Genomic DNA, 18,381 nt, shown 5'->3' with positions numbered 1-18,381 from the left:
TGTGCCCCCCGGGCCGCTTAGCCAGTCACGGGCTGCGGGCCGCGCTGGATCACCATCCACCTCCTCCAGGCAGCCCTCCTGCGCTGGCCGCGGCTTCCAGAACATGGCCTCGGCTACAGGAAAAGGGCCGCCGGCCTCCTGCACTATGTCCTCAGTGCAGGAGGCCGGAAGCCATTTTCCTGTAGCCGCGGCCGTGTTCTGGAAGCCGCGGCCAGCGCAGGAGGGCTGCCTGGAGGAGGTGGATGGTGATCCAGCGCGGCTCGCAACCAGTGACTGGCTAAGTGGCCCGGGGGAGCAGGAGGGCTGTCAGACCCCACCGGACCCCTCCCCCCACCCAGCAGCAGCAGCAGCAGAGGGAGAGACAGCAATGGTGAGTTGCTGGCAGGGCCGGACTGGCCATCTGGCACTTCTGGCAAATGCCAGAAGGGCCGATGGCCTTGTGGGCCGGTTCTGTGCATACCGAGCACAGCACGGTAATTACATATCGACGTAATGACGCTGTAGCGTCATGACGCGACAGTGTAAGCCGCACCAGCGGGGGTAGCTGAGGTGCCGACCGCGGGTGGGAGAAACTGAAAGGGTAGTGTCTAGATCCCATGCAGTTTTGGTAATTTTCCCATCATGCCCTGGGTCCACGTATACCTGGAGGGGGAATATAAATCTGTGGCGAGCGAAGCGAGCCACCGTGCCCGAAGCGTGCGAGCGTAGCTAGCCCGCGAGGGTACAATGGTGCAAAAATAAAACAAAATAACCGACACCTACATGAATTACACATAAATTAAAAAACGTTGTGAGGGCATCTAACAACTTCCGCCCTCACTGAACGTCACATCCTGTAACCTATACTGCATGGGATCTAGTCTCTACCCAAACTGCTGCTGCTGCTTCACATCACAGGGAGCCAAGAAAGACAGGAAGATTTAACCCTCTGCCATCCTGTTTTTTTACAGTAAGCTTCAAAAGTGTGTTTCATTTTTGTGTGTATGTGTGTGTGTGGGGGTAATGGGAATAATGTATTGTGTCATATTCTGTAGTGGGCGTTACAGTTTGTGCCACAGTGTGTAATGGGCATTATGGTGGGTGCCATGATGTGTAGTGGGCATTATGATGTGTGCCAATGCCAAAATGTGTAATGGGCATTATGGTGGGTGCCATGATGTGTAGTGGGCATTATGATGTGTGCCAATGCCAAAATGTGTGATGGGCATAATGTATTGTCATAGTCTGTAATGGGCATTACGGTGTGTGCCACCATGTGTAATGGGCATAATGGTGTGTAATGCCTCCATAATGTGTAATGCCTCCTTTTTGTAATTCCATGAGACCACACCCCCTCTTCACGGCGCAAGGTGGGCCTGTGTGCTCAAAAATGCCAGGGCCGATTTCTGTTCCCAGTCCGGCCCTGGTTGCTGGTAGGAAATTCTGGCACTGTGGGGTGTTTCTGGCAGTGTGGGGGCATTTCTGGCACTGTGGGGGCATATGTGTATTTGGCACTGTGGGGCATATCTGGCACTGTGGGGGCATATGTGTATCTGGCACTGTGGGGGCATATCTGGCACTGTGGGGGCATATGTGTCTCTGGCACTGTGGGGGCATATGTGTATCTGGCACTGTGGGGGGAATATCTGGCACTGTGGGGGCATATGTGTCTCTGGCACTGTGGGGGCATATGTGTCTCTGGCACTGTGGGGGCATATCTTGCACTGTTGGGGCATATGTGTATTTGGCACTGTGGCGGAATATCTGGCACTGTGGGGGCAAATATGGCACTGTGGACATCACATTGTGCGCTGTAATGGGCATCATGGTATGGGGCGTAATGGGCATTACGGTGTGGGGAGCATTGGGTAATTGCCATCACAGTATGGGGTGCAATGGGCATCAAGGTGTGCGGCATAATGTGTAATTAGCATCACAATGTGCAATCTGCAGGTACACAATACAATCAAGGTACAGGCCACGCCCCCTTATGATAGGCCACACGCCTAATTTTTCACAAGCATCCGGTCTTCCGGAGAGATGGGGGGGTATGGGCCAGTGCTCTGGACTTGCCCCCTAGGCTAAAAGTTGCCAGCCAGCCCCTGGTCCAGGGACACCTAATTGCTTTGATTCTGCTGTATCCAAGCGCCTAAAAACCCCACCAGCAAGTCACTCCTCGTGAATTTCCTCCTCGATCTGGATTGGAGGTAGTCCTGCAGGCAATGTCACTCGCATGACTGACTCCTCTTCTACCCAGGATTCCTCCGGAGGATCCTGCAGTGATACGCCTTCTACTGCTGCCGCTGCTGCTGTTGCTGCTGGGAGTCATTCATCATCCCAGAGAGGGCATTCGGAATGCCGCTATGTCTTTCTCTAAGCAATTGACCATCCAACAGTCGTTTGCGATGAAGATGAAGTACAACAGCAGTCATCCAATGGCAAAACACCACACAACAGTGCGATTCAAGCCCGCTCGGTGCAGGCCGAATTCGCTACCCCATCCAATTGTTGGGGTTTGCACACTCACGAATCTGCGCATGTGCAACCTTCGGGAGCGAATACAGCATTGATCTGCTCTCTAGTCAGCAAATACCCTTTTCACACCACACTTATAATAACCGGGGTTGTTGCTGGATCGACCCGGGTCAAAGTGCAGAGTTAAAGCACCAAAGTGAACAACCCAGAACTTATAACAAGGCTTTAAACCCTTCATGGTGAAAGGGTGTGAATCGCCATAGCGATGGGATAATGATATGAAACACTGAGTTCTGCTCATCTACATTAGTGTTTTCTTACCACGGAAGCTGTGTCTGTTCAGCTCCTTGAGATTATTGTCATTGACTTTCAGTTCCTGGATGGATGCAGGGAGGAGGGGCAGTACAGTCAGGTGGTTACCGTCCAAATTTAGCCGCTTCAGTTTGGTTAAATTCTGGAAAACAAGGCTTGCTTATAAACCGGAAGAGACAGCAATAGAACTAAAGCAGCATTACATGGATATAAGGGGCGGGATTCTCTAAACGAAAAATGCAGTAAAACTCCCGTTAGCTCTGCGGGTTTTCACCAAAAGCTGGTGATGCCCCATAGAAGCCTATGTGCTTCTTAATGCCACCTACGCCGCCCCGCACTGACCCCCACCGACTCACACCGACCCCACCTCCCCTGTGTCCGGGCAGCACAGCGCTGTGCTGCCTGAACCTGTGACCTCCTCCTCCCTGCACTGTAAATCCTCTTCTGGGTGCATGAAGGAAGAAGAGAGCCCGCCGCTGCACAGTAAGGGAGGGAGGAGGAGCAGCCGGGACCGGCTGCACATCGCCGGCCAGATCGCAAAGGACATCTCAACCCAAGAGCTGTCCTTTGCCATAATTATCGCATATGTTAGTGCATATACAGTTATGTCTGCGGTAGTCGACGATGTGCGGCCGCGGATGTTAGAGAATCCCACCCAAGAACAGATAAAATCGTCATTACAAAATTCTGCTTAAATTGAAGTGAATTACGGAGTCATAAAACGGTTGCCTTAATTAAAACAAAAAGGCTAAAGAAATGTTATTTATTCAGCTTATGTTCAGGTTATGTTACTATGGAGTAAAATAATTTATAAACACAGTAACCCTATCAACCAATCAGAAGTGCTGTCATTAGTGCTCATAAGCCAACATTAAATGAAGGTGCAAAACTTGAATCAGACAAGCAACCAATCAGATGCTTACTTTCATAGTCAACGCTCAACAACACAGACAGAAGCTAGTTGCTGATTCGATGCTGTGATTATGTGCAAATTTTTCAACTGCGATGTGCGGACAAAAGCCTCATTAGCATTCAGAAACCCAAACGAGGAATTGCTTCGTTGGTAAATAACCCCCAAAGTCATCAGTGACCTTCTGCACTCAAGAACATACATTCGCAACATAAAAAAGATGTTCGGTATAATAAGACTGAGGGGGAGATGTATCAAGCCTGGGAAATCATGGTAACATGATCATTATCACATGGGACAACTGGATGTGACTTACCTTAAAGACATCGAAGGATAGACCAGAGTCGTCCAGCTTGTTCTTGCTTAGGTCCAGCCACTCTAAGTTGGGGAGACCGGAGAAGGCTCTAGCAGGAAGCTTGGAAATATCATTCTCTGGGGGGATAACAATACATTTGGGGTATTACTATGCAGGTCATTCATTGATCATCTCTATTTTGTCATTTCAGTCTATATGGAATTACTCATATTTCAAGATCTCTATGTTTAGGGCCCGCCCGATTCAGACGTGGTCGCTAAGCTGCATATATTTGCTGCATAGCGAGCTGGTTAACGCCACCCCACCGAATGCACAATCACCATCAAATAATTATTCCTTTTCGTAATGAAAATAAGCCCTTGAGGAGACTCACACAATGACAGGTGAGAAGGACTCCGGGACACGGAGCCTGAGACAGCCCATCCGAGGAAGGAAGCCGGGAACAATGACAGGTGAGAAGGAGTCTGGGACACGGAGGTGTCTAATAAGGTCATATTGCTGGTACTGAATGGAGAATGCTGTCAGGTGTTTATTGAAGAGAGAAGGGGGGGGAGTGCTGTGAATTTATTAATAAAGTGGGGGGTTCTTTTAGCTATTTATTGAAGAGGAAGGTGTCTGTGAGATGATTATTGGAGGGGAGGGAGTGTTGTAAGATAGACATTTTGATCTTGTTGGATGTTGTCCTACTGTTGTGGGTTGCAAAGGGGTCCCCATAACAGTTCAAGCTTCAGGGTCCCAAAAATGTAGTCTGCCACTGCCCTCTGCTCCCCACAGGTGTCTTTGGACTTCACTACACTACAGCACCTATGGTAGCTTATCCACTTAGCCCCTGCCTACTAAGGCACATACATATGGAAGTAACCAATGTACTCCAACATCTGTACCTGCTTGTGCTCAGATAAGGAACTGACCAATCATATGAATGTAGTAAGTGAATGCAGATAACGTTGTCCTGCTACTCCAAGCTTGGTCAATCAAAGGCTCCTAGGAACCTTATAGTGCCACGTCATACTGTAGATACTCAGGGCCAAGTACCTGCGCAATGTTTCCAGTGATATCTGTAGCGCCATGTTACTGCCAACATCTGCAGCTCTGATAGAAAGGGAGTCAACAAAATGCGTGCAGGTTGGTTGGTGGGGACACCCATAATAGATACGCCAATGCAGATATTAACCTGAAGTGGAGCATTCCAAAGCCTCTCTGCTCACTACAAAGTGTATCATGCGTCTGTGGTTGCCATGGTGATCACACAATGATCAAAGTCATTGCTAGCAACCTGAAGAAAAATACTATAGAATGTAAAACCAAACAAAGTGTCTTCGAAGAGGTAACTATGGGGATTTATGGGGGAAACATACGATTCCAACTTTCTATGAGTTTGAGCATTAAAGACTTACTTGACCATATGTGAAAAAGTATAATTTCCTTTGACCCTGAGGAAGGTACTGGGCACATCCTTTTGGATTTTCATGAAAGGAAACCTTGGACACTTTGTCCCTACTTTATAAACTTTGTGACTTTGACACAATGAATATCGCATGAGTCTTATTAGAACAAAAATACCTTCTCTGGTCTTTTCTACTTTAATAAAAACCTCATCTTTAACATCAGAACAATTTTCCGTTTTGTAACTTTATACTATTTCTTAGAAACCAGAAGAAAACGTCGTCTGGCTTATAAAACCCCCATAAAACAGGACACGGAAGTTTCATAAGAATAAAGACACAATTTTACACTTGTTGGCCTCAATTTGCAAGTCTGTTACAACGTTCCAAAACAAGTGGACTCAAATTGCAAAATGAAATTAGCTTTGATTTATCTTCAAACTGACTTTAATGCATGCAAACTTGCTCCTTAAACATTCTGTGCTGCAGATGGCACCCATATGTGATCTTCTGAGAGACCTTAGTAAAGAAAATGAGAAAAACAGTCAGCGCTATTAGCTACAACTGGTTTCAATCATTTTCTTGTTGATTCAGATTGTAACAAAATGCCCAAAATAGTTTTATGTTTCCAAGTGTGCCAAGCCAATAATGAATTATTCAGCAATACCATAACTTAAGGTGCATACACACTGAGCAATTTTCGCCCGTCCAAGAGATTTTCCCGGGGGTGGACAACTTTCCATAGCGGATGAGAGGCGGTGGCTGACTACGATGCGGGAGCTCGAATGGCTCTCACCACTCATCGCTGCCCCGTACACACTGAGCGGCTTTTAAACCAAAAGCAGCTCCAATGGGAACACTGAGTTACTTTCCTTTGATGTTTACTTACCATCGAGGGATTTTTACTCGGCAGAAACCCAGTACTTACTTTTCGGCTACACAGTTTTCTCTGGATTGGGGGCAGGTGCTGATGTCATGTGAAGTCAGTTGCTCGCCCCGAGCAGCAATGCACCTGCATTCCGTGAGGCCGCGCATCATTTCTATGGACCCGTCCACCGTTTTTGTGGGCACGCCCGTGAAATGCCGGGAGTCCACCACTGACCGCCCAGTGCCTGTCGATCAGGCATTGAGAACCCCGGTGAATGAAAATTTTAACCAAAGGCCCTCACTGCGGAGGGTCTGCACATGTGCATTAGCACAGACCGCCAACATCGCAAGAGGGGTTGAATTCGCTGCTCTATGAGCAGGCATGAATTGGGTATATAGGTACTGCCAATAATCCGGGTCATGTGATATACGTTTCGTTTATTGCTTAACGGCTTAAGTTAATGTAGCTGGGATGGGAAGTCTCTGCTATTTTCAAAACACATGGTCTGATTTCGAAATGAGCACAGATGTGAGTCCGCTCCCACTCAGTGTAACCTTGTGACTATGCAGAAACATAAATATTACCAACAGGGCCTCAAAAAAGGACTGACATGAAGACTGTAGACAGCACGGCTCCATTATTGCACACATGTAAATATATATTAGCTCAGCATCAACTTCATGACTAACCAAGCTTGGTAGAAAGGGTTCCACCCAAAAGCTGATGCCAATACCACAATGGATGTTTACCTTCCTGCCAACACAGCATGCCAGGTGTTGCCAGTGCTGCCACCTGTCACTATGAATCAGTATTTTTAAATATAATAAAACAAGGATTGAAGACTTCGGTTCATGCAAGCCCTTTGCTATAGAGCGCTGACTTCTGCTGCATATTTTTGGTACGCCTGGCTAGGAGGAAACCCGTTACTGTTATTGTATTCCTTTTCCAAAACTGGTTTCTCAAAAAAGACCAAGAAATAGAGTTGGTTGTTGTTGCTGCAGTAACCCGTTAACAGCTTTAGAATGTCAACCAGAACAAAAGCATTTAGTAGCTGATTGGCTGGCACTTTTTCTGTCTCCACCAGAGGTGGTTTCTACTTGGGCGTAGGAAGGGGGCCATGCAGCTAGGCAGTTTTGTCCCTGCTGCCGGCCAGGGTCCAATATACAGGCGCCCGGTGCATGCGCAGTAGGTGCGACGGCACTGGGCATGTGCAGCAGCATGGCTTTTATTGGCTGTACTGGCTGCAGCCCATAGAAGCCAGCTAGGTCTGCATGACAATTTGGGGAGTTCTCTGCTAACTGCAGCCTGGACAGGCAGTCTCGGAAGGAGAAAACACCTCCCAATGGGACTGCCTTTACTGCAGGTAACTGAGAGGTAGGACTTCCAATAGGAAGTCACAGTGAAGACAGTGCAGTCTCACGAATTACCTATGGCTTCCCGGACATTGAGCAGGATGGCAGATTTTACTGGGGGCGCACTACTGGAGCCCATGAGAAAAATCCGCCGCTGATCTCCACTGTTCTTCTCGCCACGGCTTAGTAAAAAGGCTCCCAAGTCCTACATGTTCATATCTACAACAATATGAAGTGGGAGGAACGACGCAGAACAGTGCTTACACTTTTTGGAGCCTTTTTGACTCCTCTCCATCTAAACGTTATGGACAGCACAAAGCAACGATAACAGGCTTCTATGGGGAAGGTCCTTTAAACCTTCTGAAAAGAACAGGTGGCTGTGCTCAGTACCGTCTTGAAGTATGGATACACTGGGCATCTGCACAGGGCACAAAAATTCTAGGGGCCTTCGAGAAATGGCATGAGATACATGTCCCCCAGATGTGGTAAGCTCTATGGTGGCCATATTTTGGTGAGGTGGCCAGAGATCTGGTAACTTCAGCTTTACTTTACCTACAGTATGTTCCCCGATATTTTGAATAGAGTAGTTCCTACAAACCTCATGACATACTGTAAATTTTTACACCTGTTAATATACATCCCCCCCCCCCACCCATCTGAACATGATCTCAAGGGCTTTTCTCCTACCGGCTAAGTAGAGGGTCTTCAGGCCAAGGTCAGTCATGAGTGGAAGGTAGGTCATCTTTGTGTTGGCGCAGGCGATGGTGGATTCGGACAAGAGGCAGCCACTTGGGAGAGATGGAATGTGAGGTGGTATTGCGGGAATAAGTGGTGACAAACTTGGAACGGTGGGTGCTGTAAGCAATTTCTCTGTGTGCTTGGGCTTATGCTTTTCCGTTTGGATAATCGTTGTCTTGTTTGTGGTGGGCTGTTGTGCTGACCCTTTTCTTACTGCTTTGTGTTTTATTTTCCCTAAGGATAGACAATGACATTCTTAGAACTTTGTTGTATTATATTAATATAACACCAACATCCTGTAACAATGTTACCTGAAATAATCGCACCAGAACATAGACATTATTGGACAAAAGAAACCAGAAAGAAAGGTAGGTATTTCAATCAAAGGTAATTGGGAATAGATTATATACATTACATATATGAGGTAGGCCAGGAGTAAGCAGTCTTGTCACCTTGGGGTAAATTTACTAAGATTGGGGTTCTACTGAAGATGGAATGTTGCCCATAGCAACCAATCAGATTCCACTTCTTATTTAGTTAGCATTTTCTAGAACATAAATGAATCCCAGAACTGATGTGGATTGAAGGTTTGACAGTGTCTACGTCAACAGTCAATAGGTCGACACCAAACGTCGACATGCAGTAGATCAACACTGACAAAAGGTTGACATGCACGAGGGTGACATTGACAAATTGTCGACATGTATAAGGTCGACATTAACAAAATGTCAACATTGGGAAACGTTGACACGTGGAAAGATTAACATGAGTTTTTCACATTTTTTGGGGTGTAACTGTCAACACCTAAGCACATGGACACCCAATAGTGTAACCAGTACCCAGGCATCGCTCGTTCTGCTCACTATACTTCCGACAAATTTACTATTCCCAATCGATGGTCACATGTTTATTAAAGTTTGGACAATTAAAAAAAAAACTCAATGTTGACTACTCCATGTGTAGACCATTGCCGTGCCGAGCTTTTACACGTGTCGACTGTTTGTCAATGGCAACCTAGTGCATGTTGACCTTTTGTCGATATTGCCCTAGTGCATGTTGACCTTTTGTCGATATTGCCCTAGTGCATGTTGACCTTTTGTCGATATTGCCCTAGGGCATGTTGACCTTGAGTCAACCTATTGATTGTCGACCTAGACGCTGTTGACCAATTATCCGGCTATCTCCCACAACACATCGGTTCTCCACCTCAACCGTCACGATTTTACAGCAGGTCATGTTTTTAGGATTTTTGTCTATGGAAGCAGGTGGCATAATTATTGATACAGCAACATAGATGATCTCACCTTTGATTAAAGACATCGAGAAAACATGACCTGCTGACGGTACTTGGGGACTAGCGTTGAGAATCACCACTGTAGAATATTAACGTCATTTTAATTAACTAAAATGAATCTTATTTCCAACTAAAATGAATGTTGATTTATAATGCACATATTATATTAGTCAATGCTTTCATGTATATATTAAGTTCTTAATAAAATGTGCTATGTCATTTTTTTGTTTGTTTCAGATTTTATTCACAATCTTTAACATAAAACGATTGATTTTAATTCTCTGTAAAATGTACTTAATTTTGTAATACCTGTATCATTTTCATGAAATAGTTTACATTAAAAAAAAAATACTTTAATTGGATTATTTTATAATGAATTGGGTGTCGTAATATAATTATATTTCATTTTACACCACATGCTGTACATTTAAAATAAAATTTGTGACAACTTTTTCCCACCTTCTCCGTGAAATCCTTGGGGGAAGATGTCCAGGTAGGGGGTGTGGCCAAGAGATCTGCATAAATGAAGACCCGCCCCGGCTGTAAAAAAAGCCCCAACTTCTAGCATTGTGATGAAGGAAGAAGGACAGCAATGATACAGTTCACCTAGAATCTCATCCCCCTGCCCCACCACCCACCTCACTGAGGCTGTTCCGACATTTAGGCGACTAACAGACAGAATGGGCATTTATGATCTACAACTATTGTGTGTCTATATTTCGTACCTTCTTTTGCTTGTTCCTTTCTTGTGATCTTTAAATCCTCTTTCTCTGACTCTTTCTCTCCAGTAGCCTCTTTCTTTGGTTTTACAAGAGCCAATCCTTTCTTCAGGAGGTCAGTCTCTTGTTTTCCATTATTCAATTCTTTTTTTATGGTTTTCCGCTCATTTACTTTTACCACTCTGTTGGTCCCTGGTGCATTCTTTAATTTCTGTGTGATATTAGCTGTAACATTACCATACACTGTGATAGGAGGTGTCAGGGCTGATCTGGTTGTTGACCTTGAAATAACCGCTTTGACCTTCAGCAGCTTTGTGTCACTTATTGGGTCAATTGCTTTTCCTTCATTAGCTTTTGATGCCGACCCACGTGGAGCCTGTTTGGATTCTGAAGTATAACACACCTTTATTGTAGACATACAAATTTGCTCGCAGTCATATATAAATAGATGGGTGCACATTAATGCTGTCATTTGCAAGCCTGGAAATTAATAATATTGATTTCCTTAATTGTAACAATCCCGAAAATTGCTGGTTGCTGACCATCAAATGATGGACTGAATTTTATCTTGGCTGTAGATGGCTGATTTTGGGGCGGGCACTGAGATCATGTGACATCAGCCACCCCACCCCGAGCAGGTATCAACACACCTGTTTTTGCAGGGGAACTCCCAGCATTTTTATGGGCTCACTCCTAAAACTCTGAGTGATCCCCTTCTCCAGCTCCCTGCCCAGCACCCTTTCCTCCCCTCAAAAAAAGAAGGCCTCGGCGAGTGTGATATTCGCCGAAGGCATTTGCACTGGTTGTTTGCACATGCGCATACTCGAGCATGAACATGCGCACACCTCCACCGTAAAAAAAAGGGTCCAAATTCATTGCTCAGTGAGAAGGACTGAATCGGCCCCCTTAATGGGCTTCATAGATAACATGAGACAAAATACAGTACGGCAACACTATAGGAACAAAAATATACAGAAAAGGCTTTTCATGAAATGAGAGCAGGGAGTAACTGCAATAGGTATAGCGGCCATTTTGGGTCAACAGTTGCAGGATTATTAATCCTACACAAGCAGGCTCCAGGTTAGGCAGCCATTTTAGGCATAGTATGTAGGATACACTGTGCAGAATAGGGGATGTCTGGAACTGATGATACACAATGGGAGAAATAAAATATTAGTAGAGCATAAGGGGCAATCACTGTAGGTCCACAAGGGCAGGGACCCACCACTTGACTTGAGATTCACTTCATTAAGGTATGACAAGAATGTTTGTTTGAGGTGTTTGTATACTTACACATGGCTTTATATGACCATGTAAGCGCTGACCTTGCCTGTCCAGGGTTCAGATGCTCTAAGCATGATAAAATGGAGAGTGATAAACAGCCAGCCAATCAGCTCCTGCCTGACATTCTTTGACATTGCAGGTAGGAGCTGATTGGCTGGCTGTTTATCACTCTCCATTTTATCACTTTTGAAACTTAGTGTATCTGGCCTCATATCTGTAACATGTCTTGTACTTTTTCAACGTGGAAAAAGGTAAACTAAATCTACTGTACTAGGATAACGCTGGAAGTTACCAGTTATAGGCTTGTGAGCAGAAGGCTACAGTCCAGTATTGGCCAACCTGATATTTTTAGGGTGGGGGGGGGGGGGGGGGGGGGCGATGCACAGCTATTAGCTAGGGTATATATATATATATATATATATATATATATATATATATATATATATATATATATATATATAGGAAATATGTGGACATATAAGAGGCATATACAGATGGAGCGTTCCTCAACTAGCCTACTCTGGTGGGCCATGGGTCACCATGTCTTATTATCATCTATTGTTCTCTGCTGCAATACATAGAACAATACAATAACAATACAACAATACATAGAACAATAGAAGGATTAGCAGAGGATTAAGTCCAACAGCTCAGGCTCACTTTATCCTATTAAAGGGACAGATGAGGATGGCTCCATCTGTAGTATGGATTATGTAGTTGTGGAAAAAATGTGCATAGACATGAAGGCACGTGTCTTGTAGAGAGACAAGGTGGAGAAACATAAAGTTCCAACCAGTCAGCATCTAGCTGCCATGTTATAGGCTGTGTTGGAAAAATGACAGGAGCTGATTGGTTGGAAGTTCACCTCTCTCCACTTTCTATCTTTGAAAGCTCCAAATCCCCCCATTATCTCTAATCGGTTGGTCATCTCTGAATCAGTTATTGTTTGTCTGACACATTCTTAAAAGATCTATAGGTGGAGCTAATTATTTTCAGTTGTGATTCTCTACAGAGACCAGGAAAACATGTAATGTTAGAGTGCTTTAAGGCTTGTGGTTGGGAAACACTGGTCTACACTGTGATTGATGACACACTGTCCGAAAGAAGTTGACAAGCCATAACCATGACCCAACTATAGAGAACCATATATGCCCAATTAATGATTAAAACAGTATGGCAATGGCTAGTAAGTAACAAGTGACTATCTTTAGATGTAATGATAGTGGAAGGCAAGACCATAAAGTTCTCTCTCATTGGTTGTGAATCAATACCTTCTCTAGTAACTGTCTACTAGTCAGTTAGTAAATGAATAAGCAGCCTCACAGTCCATTCCCTATGCTGATGGTCAATGAAGGTTCTTTTTATTGGATGCCAGTTAATAACTTAATAAATAAAGATACATTAAAGTCCATGGCACTGATTACAACCCTAGGCATATCTCCATGAACCACTTACCTGTCTTCACACAGACTGGGCAGCATCTGTTTGGGGGTGTTTGTAACTTCCCACCAGGGCAAGAGATGTCCTCACAGTCCACAGGTTCACACAGCTGCTTTCCCTGCTCACAGACACATATGGTACACTGACGTGGGGACCAGGCCGCTCCGTGGTACATGATCATTCCGTTCACCAAGCATTGTTCTTTTCCTAGTAAATAAATAGCCATTAGTTATGGAGAGCAGATTCCATCCAGACTTATAGAAGGTCCAGGCTGGTCCATAAATGCTGTATCTACTTATCCCACCTATGAAGAACCATAAGAGCATTGGTGACCGCTGTAGACTGGTTGGCCCAATAACATTGGAATGTTGTCTATTAAAGTGGGGCCTGTTGTCTAAATACAGTACAGGTAATAATTGTATGTACTGGATAGATACACAATACTAGGAGCTAGTGACCTTGCCAGTGCCACCTCTCGCATCCTGAGCACACACCCTCTGCCCTCTGAGCGCCTTTGACACTCGCCAGTGTAAAAGATGGGAGCCATCCGAGGGGACTCGGTACGCTTATACAGTGTCCATGTTGACCTATGTCGACATAAACACCCCCAAAAAAGTGAAAAACTCATGTTTATCTTTCCCCCATATTGACCTTTTTTCATGTCAACCTTTTGACCATGTCAACCTAATGTACATCGGCATTTTTCATGTTTTAACCTTTTGGCTGTCGACCTACAGTGGTCGACCTATACACTGTAGACGTAATGACCCATACCCCTCCAACATGACCAATTCCATTAGGTACAAAATGCTCTGCTCCTGGACTTCCCTCTTAGGCCCTTATTCTGGTTGACTGTCAAGACTGAGAATCCTTCAGACACCACCCGCCACCTGCATGGTTGTCCCCCCCCCCCCCCCCTGCACGCCGTGAACCTCCCCACAGCTCCAAATGGATGATTTGCATAATCATCCATTCACAGCCTTGGATGTAGGGGAGAAATCATTGGATAATCGAATGATTCCATGGGAACGCCAATGAAATGCTGGGCGTTCCCATGGTCAAATCCACCAGCCCGCCACCCATGCCCCCCGCCAAGACTTCTGTGCGCAAGCACTGTGGCTGCTCGCCCACAGCTGCTGCACATGCTTGTAAATAACTGGCAATCAAAAAAAAAACGGTCCCGCATGCAAATACGTGGAGGACCGATTCAATCACAATCACCCCCTTAGTGTATGATTGCAATCACCTGTGTTGAACTAGTTAATTGATGAGGAGGGTGTTTCACCACAGGTGTCGACAATCATACAGTAAGAGGGAAGTTCTGGAACAGAGCATGTTGTACCTAATGGAATGGGTCATGTTGGTTCTCAGGCAGGAACAAACACTGCCTTGAATAAAAAGTTTGTTGTCATGGAAATTGCTTTGATTGAGTTATACAGTGTTGTTCACATTTGATCAACCATTCTATTTATGCCTCACATTTACAGGCTGATTTTACTAAACCGTGTTATATAAATTGCCACTCGTTCTATGAATTGTCCTATGTTAATTCAACATTATGTAAATTCTATGGAGAAAGAGGAGGCTAGCACAGTAGGAGAGCAGTGGGAAAACTGCTATAAAATATATAAAGGAACTTGATAATTGGCCAATTGCGAAGTACCAAGTTATAAATCTTTTATGCATATTAATGTTAACGCTTTCAATACACAGAGCTGCCTTTCAGAGACAATTGTGCATTCTGAGAATCATTAAAGCATACAGTATATGTAAAAACAGAATTAGAAACTAAAAGCACTCATTACCAGTACAAGAATCACTGACTTTCAACATCACATTGTCCAATACATCACATTGTATTCCATTTAATCACACCCATAACTTAACTCCCACACTGCTAAACATCCTCACACCCCCGCTCAGCAAGAAATGGCTTCCACCCACGCTCAGCATCTCTTATAACTTAGCCCCTACCAGACCCCTGTTCAGCATCTCCCATAACTTAGCTCCCATGGGCAATCAACATCTACCATGACTCCAATCTCACTCTTGCTCAACACCTCCCATAACTTACCTTTTCCCCAAGCTCAGCACCTCCCATAACTTACCTTTTCCCCAAGCTCAGCACCTCCCATAACTTACCTTTTCCCCATGCTCAGCACCTCCCATAACTTATATTTTTCCCATGCTCAGCACCTCCCATAACTTATATTTTTCCCATGCTCAGCACCTCCCATAACTTATCTGACACCCACACTCTGCATCTCTGATAATTTAGCTTCCACTATTCGGTCAGCAGCTCCCATAACATAGCTCCAATCTCACGACTCCATTCCTGCTTAATACCTACAAAAATGTATCTTCCACCCATGCTCAGCATCTCCCCATAACTTAGCTCATACTCAGCATCTTCCATAATTTAGATCCCATCTCCACTCAACATTTCCCATGACTCCAATCCCACTCCTGCTTAATGTCATAATGTACTTCCACCCATGCTCAGCATCTCCAAAAACGTAGCCCCCACCACTATCAGCATCTCCAATAACTTAGCTCCCACCTCCATTCAACATCTCCCATGACAACAATCTCACTCTTGCTCAACATCTTCCATAAAACTTATCTTTAACCCATGCTCAGCATCTCCCCTAATCTTGCTCCCACGCAGAGGCGGAACTACCATTGGTGCAGCAGGTGCATTGCACCGGGGCCCCTGACAACCAAAGGGCCCACTGCTGCATAAAACCATCAATGAGTTATGGTGAACCTGGGTTGGGGTGGAGGAGGGGGCCCAGATTATATATGTGCACCTGGGCCCACAACCCACAAGTTCCGCCACTGCTCCCACGCTTTGCTCAGCATCGCCCATAACAGGACTCCCACCTCCACTCAAAATCTCTAATTACTCCAATTCCATTCCTGCTTAACCTCTCCAATAATTTATATTCCATCATATTCATCATCTCCCATAACTTAGCTCCCACCCATGCTCAGCATCTCCAATAACTTAGTTCCCAACTTCATTTATCATCTCCCATGACTCCAATCTCACTTTTGCTCAGCACCTCCCTTAACTTATTTTTCACCCATGCTCAGCATTTCCCATATTTTAGCTCCCACCCTTCGCTCAGCATCTTCCATAACTTATCTCCCATCTCCACTCAACATCTCACATGACTCCAATTACATTCCTGTTTAACAGCTCCCATAATTTTTGATGTAGCCCACAAATGATGAAAAACTTTATTTTTATACTGCATTTCAGTTTGGAGTTGGACACACACCTCCCATAGCTATATCTATCTGCACATATTACAATACAGCACTGTTTTACCCAGATGCACAGTTATGTTGGGTTAACGCTATACAGATATAGCTGCCATGTGTGCAATTCCAGTAAGAGCACTTACTTGCCAATCAGCCGCTCAACTTTTCAGCCCTACATCTCAGCTGGGCTGTCATTTGCATACAGGGGAAGCATTAAGCCTTGGTGCACAGTGGTGGTGTTTTTTTTTTTGTGCATTATCTATAGTGCATCCATGAGTTCCTAATACAGGGCAGCCCAGAGCTCCCACAGTTCAACCCAGAGCTCCTAATAGTAATATAGGGAAACCTTAAACTTTTTATTTGTGCACACTGGTGCCTGCAAAAGGTGATTTAAAAATAAAAAAAAGGAAAAAAGTTTTAATTATTTATAATACTTTTCGGTGTTTAGAGCCAGGCAGTGGCATGGTGTTGCAATAACACTTAGTAGGTACCTTGGCACCCCATAAGTAATATAAGTGCTGTGAGTCAATATGGATCATGATCAGTCAATAGTAGAGAAGGAGCAGCAACCAAATTCTAGTGCTGTGACTGCTGCTGGGAAAATAACAACATTATCTCAGAGACCCACTGATGATGATGATGAGGAATTAACTAAGTGCACCAGAGTCACACAACATATTGACATTTGGTCAGATCTCAAAAAATTGCTCAACATTAGTGACACCTCTAAATTGACTCAATCTGATATGGTAACCATCCATATAATGGTGCAGGGTAATTTTAATGATAGTGTACATTTGAGCATGTCAGACTGTCCCTTTGACTACTAGGAGAAAAATGGTGGATAACAAGTAGAATGACATCTTCCAACTGTAGAGATGATCAACATAACAAACCATATTAAATTCCCATTGTTAGCTTGTTTTGTGGGGCTCAAAGAAACCAAGCACTTCAGCCACAAAAGTGACAGTCCCTGTTATTGAAGTGCTTGGTTTGTTACACTTTGTCTTTTTTAATATCCAACATAAGGATTGGTGGGAGGTCCCAAGGACAATTCCAACTTTCATCACTTTTCTTTACTGCCACTGCTGTGTTAAGATGTTTCATGTGCTATAAATTGCTGTGTACCGCTGCTGTCCCTTAGAAACCAGCCAGCTCACTGCAGCCTTTGGCTTTATCTGGATGAAAACAATAGTGTGAGAAATTATTGGAAATGAATGGGGAAAAAATCAGGCCCAAATTACAGGATTTTAGCAGTTTTTAGCATTAAAAAAAAATAAAGATTCAAAACCAAAACACAAGGGTGGTTTTCAAAACTAAAATCAAAGCACAAAATGTATACAGTTCCAAAACATGTGTCAACTTTATTTATTACCAACTCATCATTCAGTAGGTTCTTAGACACACCATCCTATTAATTTTCTTTAGAATTCATGCATTCCATCATGAAAAAAATAAAAGCATGTGAAGTTACTGAAAATCATTGTAACCTCTTCGTATGCAATAAAACCTGTCATAAATCAAGCATCAGGTTCTGCATACACATAAAACAGTCTTAGCACAGCTAACACTCCTGCCCCCTCTGCAAGCTTGCATTTATCATTAACTATGGAAATTGCAGTCCATGCGCTTCCATCTGTCACACGTATTATGTTTACTGTAAATGCTTTCCGATCTAGCACTCATTAGACTGCATATTAGAAGGTTGGGTTTCGTCTGAAAAAATAATCAGGGGTCGAATTGTAAATATCCTCAGCTCTACTTTTGAAGGAAATAGTTGCACTGACTTTGACGTGACTGCCTTAGCTTCGTAATCATAAGCATCTGAAAACAATATTATAAGTGGAAGGGAGGAAGTTGAATAATTATCACTTGCGGCAGCACTGCTGAGACTGGCTCTTTTAACACTTTCCTTGCAAACCATGGGCTTAATTCAGACCTGATTGCAGGGCAAATTTGTTCTCAGAATGGGTAAATCCATGTTGTACTGCAGGAGGGGAAAATGTAACATGTGCAGAGACAACATATGGGGTGAGATTTAA

At 44.2% G+C, this 18,381-nt stretch overlaps 1 protein-coding gene across 3 annotated transcripts in view; it reads right to left on the bottom strand.

The window, feature by feature from the left end:
• Positions 1–18,381, bottom strand: part of LOC146035326 (extracellular matrix protein 2-like) — a 90,968-nt gene that overhangs the window by 36,876 nt on the left and 35,711 nt on the right. For all 3 annotated transcript variants that reach the window (XM_083158697.1, XM_083158695.1, XM_083158696.1), the window contains exons 2-6: positions 13,088–13,279; positions 10,355–10,735; positions 8,285–8,569; positions 3,993–4,108; positions 2,776–2,908 (exon numbers count right to left, since the gene is read on the bottom strand). In XM_083158697.1, coding sequence (XP_083014823.1) covers positions 2,776–2,908; positions 3,993–4,108; positions 8,285–8,569; positions 10,355–10,735; positions 13,088–13,253 — 1,081 coding nt within the window. In that variant the 5' untranslated portion in view covers positions 13,254–13,279. The remainder of the gene's footprint in view (positions 1–2,775; positions 2,909–3,992; positions 4,109–8,284; positions 8,570–10,354; positions 10,736–13,087; positions 13,280–18,381) is intronic.

The sequence above is a fragment of the Crinia signifera genome, chromosome 9, assembly GCF_055691185.1.
Source record: "Crinia signifera chromosome 9, ASM5569118v1, whole genome shotgun sequence".
NCBI lineage: Eukaryota > Metazoa > Chordata > Amphibia > Anura > Myobatrachidae > Crinia > Crinia signifera.
Note: the sequence above shows the minus strand (reverse complement) of the source record. Positions and strands in the feature narration are given on the sequence as shown.